We start from the raw sequence: 11,420 nt of genomic DNA, 5'->3' as shown, positions 1-11,420 counted from the left end.
CTTCGGCCATCTGTGTGTTTAATCCCATCCAGGCCTATCTCAGCTATTCTCAAGAGGGTGATAAATGCGCACTTGAGGGAATGGCTTATTTAATGACGTGCCTTTTGATTAGAGCTTTTTGTTTTATGGTGTTGCCGCTATACGGGGAAAATAAACTACAGTACAGCCATAAATCACAGAAGAGTTGTTTATGTGTGTTGTTCAGAGGGGTTGCCTTAGTGCTGTATTGGGTGTTGATGTGTGTTTTATGGCGTGTGCATCTACGTAATTTGACTGTCTGTGTGTGTGTTTTGACTGCTCAAAGCATTCATTAATGTGTGTGTTTGTGTGCGCCATGGGTCTCCATTGGTACTTTAGATACGTGGCAAAGCTTCCTTCAGTCTCTATACGAGTGTGTCATGATTAGTCTGTGTCTGCACTACCATGTATGTAAGTGTATGTGAGTTTGTGTGTAAGACTGTACCTGGTATGAGTGTGACTGACCGTAAGCATTGTGTCCTCTGTGCCACAGGTACCTTGCAAAGCTGTCGTCAGTGGGCAGCATCTCCGATGAGAAGACATGCGAGAAGCTGCGGGGCCTCATCCAGAGGCAGGTACAGATCTGCAAACGCAACCTGGAGGTGATGGACGCCGTGCGCCGTGGCGCGCAGATTGCCATCGACGAGTGCCAGTATCAGTTCCGCAACCGCCGTTGGAACTGCTCCACACTGGAGACTGTGCCAGTGTTCGGCAAGATCGTCACTCAGGGTGAGCGGCACTCATGGTTCCCCAGCACCCTCCTCTTAAAAGTCAGACTCTTGCGTGACTGTTGTCTCTAAAGTCGCCTCCCCGCCATAGAATCCTCTGGAAATTATGTTGTTGTCATAGCACCCATTCAAATATATTCTGAAGAGTCTGAAGCCAGCCTCACTTCATAAACCAGTTTACAGTAATTGCCAATAAACAAATGAATAGCACCACAAATAAACAGACTTTAAATGTTTTCTTGTTGTTGATGTTGTTTCGAGACAGGCACTAGAGAGGCTGCGTTTGTGTACGCCATCTCAGCGGCAAGTGTAGCATTTGCGGTGACGAGGGCCTGTAGCAGTGGGGAGCTGGATAAGTGCGGCTGTGACCGTAATGTTCATGGCTTCAGTCCCGAGGGTGAGTTATGTTCTTCTCAGAAGCTCTGTTGGCATATACACTTGGAGTGGGAATCTCTCCGTCTTAACATACATCGCCATAAAACTGACGTTGTACTTTTTGGCGGATCCCTTCTGAAATGGTGGTGATAGTCATGTGTGTTCAGGCCTACAGTTTCAGATTCACCAAAGGACTCATTATTGGTGGGTTAAGTTGAGGTTACACCTCCTCTTCATTTGTTTTTTGGTACGTGTAGGATTCCAGTGGTCGGGCTGCTCAGATAACATTGCCTATGGCGTTGCCTTCTCCCAATCCTTTGTGGATGTCAGGGAGAGAGGCAAAGGCCAATCATCCAACCGGGCACTGATGAACCTTCACAACAATGAAGCTGGGAGGAAGGTATATAACAAACACATAGCTTCTTATGCTGTTAGCACTCGCAGGCCTCTTATGACTGCAGTTAGCTTTGCATGTTGCCATCCATTTCCATCTGCTGTGCTGCAAGTTTGCCCTCGTAAAACTTGCCCTTTGAAAACACCTTGCTGCAATAAACACTTTAAAAATCCGCCAAAACAATTCCCTCGTTGTTGGTAAACTTTTCCAAAAACATTACTATAGTGCACGTTCCATTTCATTAATTAACTTTATTACACCTTACAGTGCCAAAGCTGTTAGACCCCTGGTCTCTTGGCACTACTATCCACTATAACTGGATCATTTCAAACAGATACTGAAACTGAATCCAGGGGCATGATAGAGTTGTAATAGAGTTATGCAACAGTGTGGATATTTAGCCACATTATAAATAGAAACTGTAAAAAAAGCAGTGGGGTGCCATTAGTGTAGTAACTCAAACCATGCCTTCTGTGTTCTCAGGCCATCCTGAACAACATGCGGGTGGAGTGCAAGTGCCATGGAGTGTCAGGCTCCTGTGAGCTCAAGACCTGCTGGAAGGCCATGCCACCCTTCCGGATGGTGGGCAACGTCATCAAGGAGAAGTTCGACGGCGCCACTGAGGTGGAGCAGAGGAAGATTGGCACCACCAAGGTCCTGGTGCCTCGCAACGCCCAGTTCAAACCGCACACAGATGAGGATCTGGTCTACTTGGAACCCAGCCCGGATTTCTGTGACTTTGATCCGCGCACGCCGGGCATGCTGGGAACGGCCGGCCGTCACTGCAACAAAACCTCCAAGGCCATCGATGGCTGTGAGCTGATGTGCTGTGGCCGGGGCTTCCACACGGAGGAGGTGGAGGTGGTGGACCGCTGCAGCTGTAAGTTCCACTGGTGCTGCTACGTCAAGTGCAAACAGTGCCGCAAAATGGTGGAGATGCACACCTGCCGGTGAGTCCATCCGACCCTGGCGGATCCTTCCGGAGGGACGCTCTCTAATCCCCCACGTCCTATTCCACTCGTCCAGGGAAAAATGCTGACGGACAAGAGTGTACAAAGGCCCTCAAGGGAAGTGGGATGCTCTTCCTAACATTTTAACATGTGCTAGAGGAACATGGCGGTTCAGTACACAGGACACATTACAGGCAAGATTTTCTGAAATCGCGATGTCCCAATGAGAGTTCTATTTTTTTCTATCTCTCTACTTTCACACTTTTTGAAAATGTGGTTGCTCTCTTATTTTTGTATTTTTTTAACTTATTTAAGTGTATTAGAGAGTACAACTTGATGTGACATTATAACCAGGGCAGTGGCTTTGGGGCTGGGGTGCCGTTGGATGGACTTTGACAAACATTTTGGGGGATGGGGGGTTGTTCAGAGGGCACATAGCCAATGTGTGTGTGTGTGGTTGTGTGTGTGTGTGGGGGGGGGGGGGGGTTGGTGGGTGTTTATTGTTGATGCTGCTTTAGAAACTCATCTGGAGAGATGGAAATCAAGGGAATACCCAAACGGACTCAATAAGGGATAGCGCACACAAAATTAAAGCAACAAGAAGAAAACTATACTTTAAGACACAGTCCAGGTGTACATTTATCTTCCTCTCATAAAGACATCAGTAGCGTGTTTAGATGTATGTGGCCAATGGTTCATGTACAACCATATTGCTGCTATACATTTGGAAATCAAATGCAGATGAACCTCTTTGAGTATTACAGAGCTCATCCCTTCTCTTCCGCAGGCGTCAGGATCAACTGAAAGTGTGACGAGATAGGAAAAGGTGTTTGTTTTTGTTGGAAAGTGTCAAGGTGGGCAATCCCAGTGCCTACAAGAGATATCAAAAATGCCTTCAGAAGAGAAGTATTAGTCTGTTGGCATAGGACATCTAGCATTTTATTTCCACATTAAGAGAATGCCAAGTAAACTGTATTGAGCAGCACCTGCCTTTTCAAGCATCAGAAATGCAGAAGCTTTTCACTGGTAGGTCGACTTGGGGTGGTTGGACCATGGGCCACAATTTTAGCACTTTCCCTCTCCAGACGCACATACCACAGAATAAAAACAATTGCCAAGCATTCCCTATTCCCAGTGCGGGGTGGATTGACTGACTGAATTATTCATGGCAAATATGTACAACTACCATAATTCCAAGCTTTTCTATAGTAACAATGTAATACAGTATGCTTTTTTAAAGAAACATAGATCTGTTAAAGACTTATACACTGAAGAAGACTATATTGCATATGAATGTATGTAAAATTGAAATATATGCTGTGTCAAAGAAAGGAATTGTTGTGATATTTCTTCCTAATCTGGATATAATAATGCTGTCACTGTGAAAGTAGAAGACTATATGGTATTCTTTAAAGATGGTAAATATGTTAACTCACATGTCTTCAGAAAACAAAGAATATTAATGAAAAACTGCTGTGACTTAAACAAAGGGTCTCAAAAGTATTATGATAATCCTCAGAGGTTCACTTGCTTGTGGCTGTCATGACCTCAGACTCCCTTTGATCTCACAGTTGTCTCCTGAACTTAATGCTTGAATGTGTCGGAATTCGGCTGTTCATAACAAAGTGTACAGGGAGCTTGTCTGTTTTGCTGACTATGATATTGGTTAATCCTACAAGGGATGCAGCATCACACATTCAGATTCAGGGGAGGGACAACAAGACATTGTCTCCCTTTGCACAAACACACACACACACACACACACACACACACACACACACACACACCGAACACACACACACACCGAACACACACGCACACAAAGTTTCTGAGCACAGCTGCCTGGTGACAGTCTAGACTGCGCCTGGAGAGCCATGCCATCAGGCCAAGAACAATAAATATTTATAGAAAGTATGTGTGGAATAATGGCAGGAATGAGAGATGCTGGCCACACGTACATGTGGTTTGGTGCTGCAACTCAGCAGCTCCTGAGTGCCCTGGATCATTGGGCCTCTCAGAGCAGCTCAATCTCACTTACCCAACCACTCTGTCTTTTACGCTTTTATTACCCTCACCCGGAAAAAAGAGCGAGTGTGTTTTTGTGAGAAAAGGGACAGAGACTGATGGTGAGAATACCACACAGGAATTAGCACCTATTTGCATATAATGTAATGGAAAAGCCATCTCACCAATGAACCAAAAGCACAATGAAAATGTATTGCATAGATGCGATACTTAAAATCTCATCTTCCCTGTTGACAAGTTAAGCGGAGGTTTTTGTTAACAGGGTATCATTTCCCTCATTTTTCTAAGACACAAGCTCCTCCTTGTACGGCTGTTAATATGGCCCCCGAGGGAATACCTGTCTGTACTGAAAATATAAACTATAGTTCTTATTTTCACTAATAAAAGGTCTTCTACAGTGGGGATATTCCTTATACAGTGAGCGTCTCTCCCTGGCTCTAGGATACTATATCTATTGCAGGATAATGGCACCTGGCCTCCCTGGCTTGCACCATGTCTGTCTTGTTGAATAAGGTAATCACTGAAAGGTCTCAGGGGGGTACAGGTACATTACACCTTCAGGCTCCTTTCCAGCCAAGCAGGCAGATTTTCGCATAATTTATGTGCTATAAACCCTGATATATCCTCTACTAAAGAAGCTCCTGTTACATGGTATTCAATTCTGTCAAAATCATATCTTGGAAAACACATCCATGGTGGTGGATGCATGCATTGGATTATAATCGAATGAGGACCATATGGCCTCCATTGTTTTGTTTCTTTTCTTTTCTTCCTCCTTTTTGAGTCTTCCCAATGTTTGGTTATACGCAAGTCTGTCTCCAATAAGCCCTTTAGATGCGTGAGATTACAGTGGGGGAGGGGTGGTCTGAAACTAAGGCAAAAGCCCGTTATTGCACGCTGCAAAATTAAAATGGGGGGCATTTTTGAGCGTCCGGGCAGGAGAAACCATGGCGAAATCCTCATAATACCACCACTTCCTGTGTTTGTGGTAGTGGAGACACTGCAGGCCTACAAAACCATGCATGCAACGGGTATACTTACTGAATAACAGCCTTGTAGTTATCATTTCCCATTTATTTATAGTCTGAAAATAAGAAGACAACTGATTAATTAATGAACACAAAAGGTATAGATAAATGTGTGATATATATTTCATTTGTACTCAAAAAATACTAAATATATGGATGAGGCCGAACTTGAACATAAAAGACATAAATCCACTCACTAAGAATCCTGACACTAAAAATGGTGTGTGTGTCAATGGTCCCAAAAAATACCCTGAGGGAAAGTATCCCCATAAGAAATGCAATAGTGTCAAGAGAATGGCCTTTTCACCGCCTCTTTGATGGAAATACCTCAAAGTAATTTAATATTTAGAGAGACCTTTCCTGGGACATAATATAATTATCAACCTACGACTCAATAAAGGGGCTCAAAGATCAGATGGATTTCACCTTTCAGCTGCTTTTAATATGACTTTAGTTGCTGCCGAAAAACATTTGTTTGATTAAGTCTGGACAAGAGGGGCCTGGTGATAAGGGAGATTCTCATAACTGTGTTAGTGTCAGCTAAACAAAGTAAACTCGAGTGACTTGCTGAGGTAACTGGAGGAAAACAGCCAAAAACACCTCAAACTTAGCCAAGCTAACCGATGCCTCCTATCTGTCGTTTACCTGATGGGGTGTGTGTTTGAGGAACAAAGTCAATCTTTGTACGATTCCACCTTGCACATGATGAGTGATGAAACACTTGGATGGATCTGTGCAGACAGATGTTTACCTGCCTGAATGGCTGCATAGGTTTTCTATTGAGGATCGGGGGCAGGAAGAGGGGATAAGTGAGACGAGCCGTTGGTGTTTGGGGCTGCCAGGACCAGGCTTAGGCACCTGGGTACGGAGCCACTTGGAGGAAGGGTGCTGGGGAAGGGTTAACCCCTGTGCAGGTCTGGCGGGTAATTCCACGACTGAAACCCGAAAGCAAAAAGGATAAGCAGTCCCAAAGTGCTCCGCGCACTCCCCTCCCAAGCCTGCTTCAAAACTCACAGATCTCTACCAACATACTTCTCATATTAAAAGAAAACAAGTTACACAAATGAGACAGATGTTTCTTGTTTGTGATGACAGTTTCAATACTTTTTTCCCCTCCTTCCCCTGCCCTCCCTTCTGTTTTCCTCTCTTTCCTTGAAACGCCAAGTTGTGCAATACACACGAGAGCCCCTGACAGACACTGCCCAAAACCCTGAAAGAACCCAGGGTGAATAATGAATAACAATGCATGGCAAAGGCCTGTGTGCTACTGCAGAGGCTGCTGCAGTGGGTTTTTCCAACACCAAGCAAGACAACTGAGCTCAGTTTCCACGAAGAGTTTGTGCTGGATACATGTTTGCGAAAGGGTGCTAGGAAGCAGGGTGAGCCATAGGTGTTCGAAGCAGACATATTACTGCCCAGGACATCACCTCCATTCCACGGATGTTCAAAAAGACAATCGGGATGAAATTGACACTGATGAATGATAGGGGTGTCCATGTTTAGAACACATTAAGCACTTGATTCCATCAATGAAGTGCTGACCTACTGGCTTGGTTTATATGCGTGGCTCAGAGTAGGCCTGCTTTTGCTTTTTCATTTTGTCATGGCCATTCTCAAGCTATGGCAAAGTGCAGACCGCACGAGGCATGTTTGATTAAGAAAGTTGAAAAAAGGGGCCATGAATGGCTCAACTGACTCCAGCCAGCTTAAACATCTTCGAATAACTGGGTTCAACTTAGACTGGGTACAGATGTAGTCATACAGCCTTCAGTTGAACTGCCATACTGTAATGTAAAATGCCATTGTTGTGATGTCAGCGAGGCTTGGTGTATGATTATAATTTCCAGGCAGGGCGATCCCCTTGATATTGCTAGGGCAGTGCCTCAATGTTAAACATTGTCTCAGCAGAGACCATCGGAAAGTCACTGCATTGACTCATTAGCCGTGTCAAAGCAAAGGCCTGCACACAAGATGCATGTCTGCGTTCAGCCATGAATACTAACATACATCAGCATAGTCCAACAGGGATGATGGGGGCCTATCTCCATAGTTTGCCCAACTATGCGGGCTGCTGAGATCGGTTGTTCCCTTGGAAGAGAGGAGACTTATTTTAGACCAATCTTCGATGTTCCACCCCTCAGGAGCCTGCTAAGGGAAGCCAAAAAGCTCCATGGAAGTGGTGCTTCTGTCATCCCAGTAATCTGTTTTCTTTTGGTTGAGATGATATTAGCTATGACGGAGACCCTAGAGTGGTTAACTCCCACCTGTGTCTTGCACTGATGCGTGTGCTTGTTTGGACACAACAACTCTCTCTCTGGGTACTACCTGCTGCGAGAGCAGAAGCATGAGACAAGGTGCTCAGGGCTGTAGGCCCACCTGTCAGAGGCTTCTGGGCAGACCCGGCTGCACCTGCACTCCAGACATAAGGCTACATGTTTCCATTAGCAGCAAAGGAGTTAGCATATCATAACAGACACCACACTGACACCACACCAGCCTATTTGTCAGCGGTTGAGGGGGTTAGCATATCACAACATGTGGAGCATTGAGGTGCAGCTGCCAGTGCCATGGTTCTCAGTGCTGTCGAAGGGCTCGTCTGTAGGATCCTCTCCTCTCCGGGCCTTGGGGCCTGGCACAGCTCCATAATCTCAGAGGGAGAGTGGCATACGAATCAATGGAGGACCCGTCCATGTCTGTTGAGATTTTATGACTGTGCTGCCTGGGAGAGTGACTTATGATGTGAAGCCCTCCCTCACTCTAACCGTGCATGAGAGAGCAATGGTAAATCAACGCACTCAGACAGCTCTGAGACATGATGGCATGCTGGGCTCTGCCCGAAGGCTGCTCCCTCCTCTCTGTATGACCCTGGAGATGTACATTAGGATGAGCTGTGAGCTATGTTCTGAAAATCTGTAGGCTAATATTTTTCTTTTTTCGAGTGATGCATTCAGGGCACGATTTGCACACACCATCTTGGACCATGTAATTGATTTACCACTTGGAAAAAGTTTTTTTTTCTTCTTCTCTGAATCATCTCACAGCTATGATTTGTTGATTGTGTTTACACTGGTGGTCTTCACAAACTGGAAAATATGACTTGACATTTGACCATAGTAATTAAAACCTCATGGCCTTCCAGATTCCCATCACCGTTTTCAAAACACGCACAGTTGCACTCCATACATTAGTTATCGTCAACAAAAGCAACAAAAAATGTGTCAGATATTACAATTGAGAGCCAGAAAGGCCTGGAGAACAACACTGCTAATATTAATCAGAAATCTTACTCACACAATTAATGCTTGACCTAAGTCAAAGCAGCAGGTTCAAGTCTGTATTTGACATTTCAGGTTCATGAGAAAGGAGTGAGTGTACAACTACTCAGCACTTGGCACTGCATATTACTGCAGTACAGTCAAAATGGGGTATAAACATATCCAAAGTTATCATGGTGCAGGTGTCTATAGGGAGGGTATCACACAGAGGAGCTGGAGCAGAAGATGAGGGGCTTTTGATAAATGAGGCAAGAGTATTTTATTATGCATAGTTTCAGTCCACAGGCTGGCCTTTAAATACATTCCGAGCATGTTTAGCTTTGACTGGCATATTGGTATCTTAGGCAATCCCTCTCCCTTTCATGCCCAGCCTCTCCTTTATACTGCCTCAAATGATGAATCATTGACATTGGTTTGAGTGGATTATTGGACTATTAAAGCGCAACATTTTCCTTTGTTGTTTTTAACATTTCTCCAGTGCAACACTGCTTCCCAAACACATGCCTTTGGTACGATCTGGGAACTCCCCTAGAGCTGGCTCAAGAAGACAGGGGTCCACAGATGCGATGTGGAATGCCATCCTGAGGGAGGCTTCTCTTTTCCGCAGTGATAAGTGGGGGTTGACTGAGGAGGCGGACACAAGCCGTGGTGTTTGCTTTGGATAAGAGCCTCTCTCCAATTAGGGTCAGAGCTAAGGGGGAGTAGACACAGTAGACCTTCTTTACCATCCATCACATCCAACCCCTGAGAACTGACCATTATTTCAAATGACATCTAACCACACAGTAACCCAGAACAAAAGCAAAAAAATGCAAATTCATTGTTCACTTTGCTAATAAGCGGTCCAAATAAGCAGAGGCCCCCTGGATTTAAAGGAACTTCAGAAGGTCAGAAGGAAGTCAGATGTTGGACATCTGAATTCAAATCATCCAAAGTACACATTCATAATGAAAAATAGCAAGTTAAGGTTGAATCAACTTTACCTTTAACCGACCTTGGAACAGCCTTTTCAGGCCGACAAAAGGGTGACACCATCTCCAAAATTCTGAGTGCACAGGTATGTTCCCCTTCATATGTGCAGTTGATGTTATCAGGGTAGTGAGTGGATGTTGGCAGGCTGAGGTAAGCAGACCCAACAGGATGAGGGTCAGTATTGCGGTGGCCCTGAGTGATCCAAGGCGATGTTTGCAGGTGGGCACCCTCAACACTGTAACACAGGAATGTCAGCCATCCCACATGTGTGATGATGAATTGCTTCGGTTGCCTATTTAGTGTAAGTGCTCGCTGACAGAGAGCACTCCAGAAACGCACGGAATGCTTTTTTTTCCCCTGTTTCTTAAAAAATATAACCGAGTATCTTGCCACAGGGGCAACCTGTAGAGGCACTTGCTGAAGTAGGACACTTTTCATGCCTTCTGGGTTCTGTTTACGCCTCACAATGTACAGAAAATATTTAGACCTCATATGCAGTGTCTAAAATTGGAGTGTATTTTGACCGTCACCTACGATTTGTTGAAAGCAACATCCTGAAGACCAAATATTGAAATATTCCAAAAGCAAGAGTTGAAAGTGTACAAGTTAATGGTTTTCAAGCAACACACAAAACCTTTTTGGTACATCTCCTGAGAGAAAAAGGAAAAGCCTAAGACACAAATTCTCACCAGCTGACACCCCATCCATCAACAGCCCCATAGATGGCCATAAATCTTAAAAGGGGACATCTCACTTAAGTATCCACTTTCATTAACAACTGCCCTAAAGCCAAGCAAGAGCATCTTGGATGTCTACCAGCGTTGTTTGGAAGGACAAACACAGAAAGAGCTGTTTTACAGTGTAAGTTGTTCTGAATTTCCATGTTTTAAAAGTTTAACATGTATACCTGCAATACAGGAGAACAGCTGATTTCCCAGGTTATATAACAAAAAAAAGTCTTCACCTTCCATCTAAAAAAAATTAAAAATAGTTGATGGCCTACTGCAAGGGTTTTTTCTAGGAAGGTGTGATCTGATCTGCCCCTTCATGTAACAACCCTCAAAAACTGTCACAGAAGCTGGTCAAGTCTTCAGTCACTTTTGGCTATGCAGCAACCCCTACTGGTCTTCGACAGTTCCTGCACCTGATTTAGGAGTCCATAAATCCCTTCAGTGTATTTGAAGGATTTTTTAAATTCTTTGCAATTGTAAAAAGCATTTTGAGCAGATTGTGCGTGGATGCTTAAACACTATACAATAATAGTACAAACAGATCAGAAGAATCAATTCTGGCGAAACCACAGTGCACCCCAAAGCATGGTTTCTTCACCCACTAGAAATATCTTTTCAGTGGGTACTATACCTAACAAATAAAAATCAAGTTTAAGAACAAGCAAGAGAAGACCTCAAATCACCAACAATCAAGCATAGACCTAAACTGAGCAAGTTAAAGTTCCACAGATGCGCTGCTCAGAAGCCCTCTAACCTGCTGAAATGTTGACAGCGTAAAAGGTAGGAAAATCTATGCTCAAAGGCTGATCTAAATCAAGTCCTAAATCTGTACACTGTACAAGCAAATGGTTGAATCACAGTTACTAATTGGAGTTGCACCGTCTCAAGGTATTGGATTAGTTTAGATGTTTAAAACTAATCACT

The 11,420-nt window shown here is 44.3% G+C and overlaps 1 protein-coding gene across 1 annotated transcript in view; it reads left to right on the top strand.

Annotated features, from left to right (window-relative positions):
- Positions 1-2,469, top strand: part of wnt4 (wingless-type MMTV integration site family, member 4) — a gene marked incomplete at both ends in the record, with an annotated part of 11,538 nt that extends 9,069 nt beyond the window's left edge. The window contains 4 exons of the mRNA XM_080845605.1: positions 512-747; positions 1,012-1,143; positions 1,379-1,521; positions 1,999-2,469. Coding sequence (XP_080701731.1) covers positions 512-747; positions 1,012-1,143; positions 1,379-1,521; positions 1,999-2,469 — 982 coding nt within the window. The remainder of the gene's footprint in view (positions 1-511; positions 748-1,011; positions 1,144-1,378; positions 1,522-1,998) is intronic.
- Between the last annotated feature and the right edge of the window lie 8,951 nt (positions 2,470-11,420).

The sequence above is a fragment of the Sprattus sprattus genome (assembly GCF_963457725.1).
Source record: "Sprattus sprattus genome assembly, chromosome: 10".
NCBI lineage: Eukaryota > Metazoa > Chordata > Actinopteri > Clupeiformes > Clupeidae > Sprattus > Sprattus sprattus.
The sequence above is the reverse complement of the archived record's forward strand: the minus strand, read 5'-3'. Positions and strand labels throughout refer to the sequence as shown.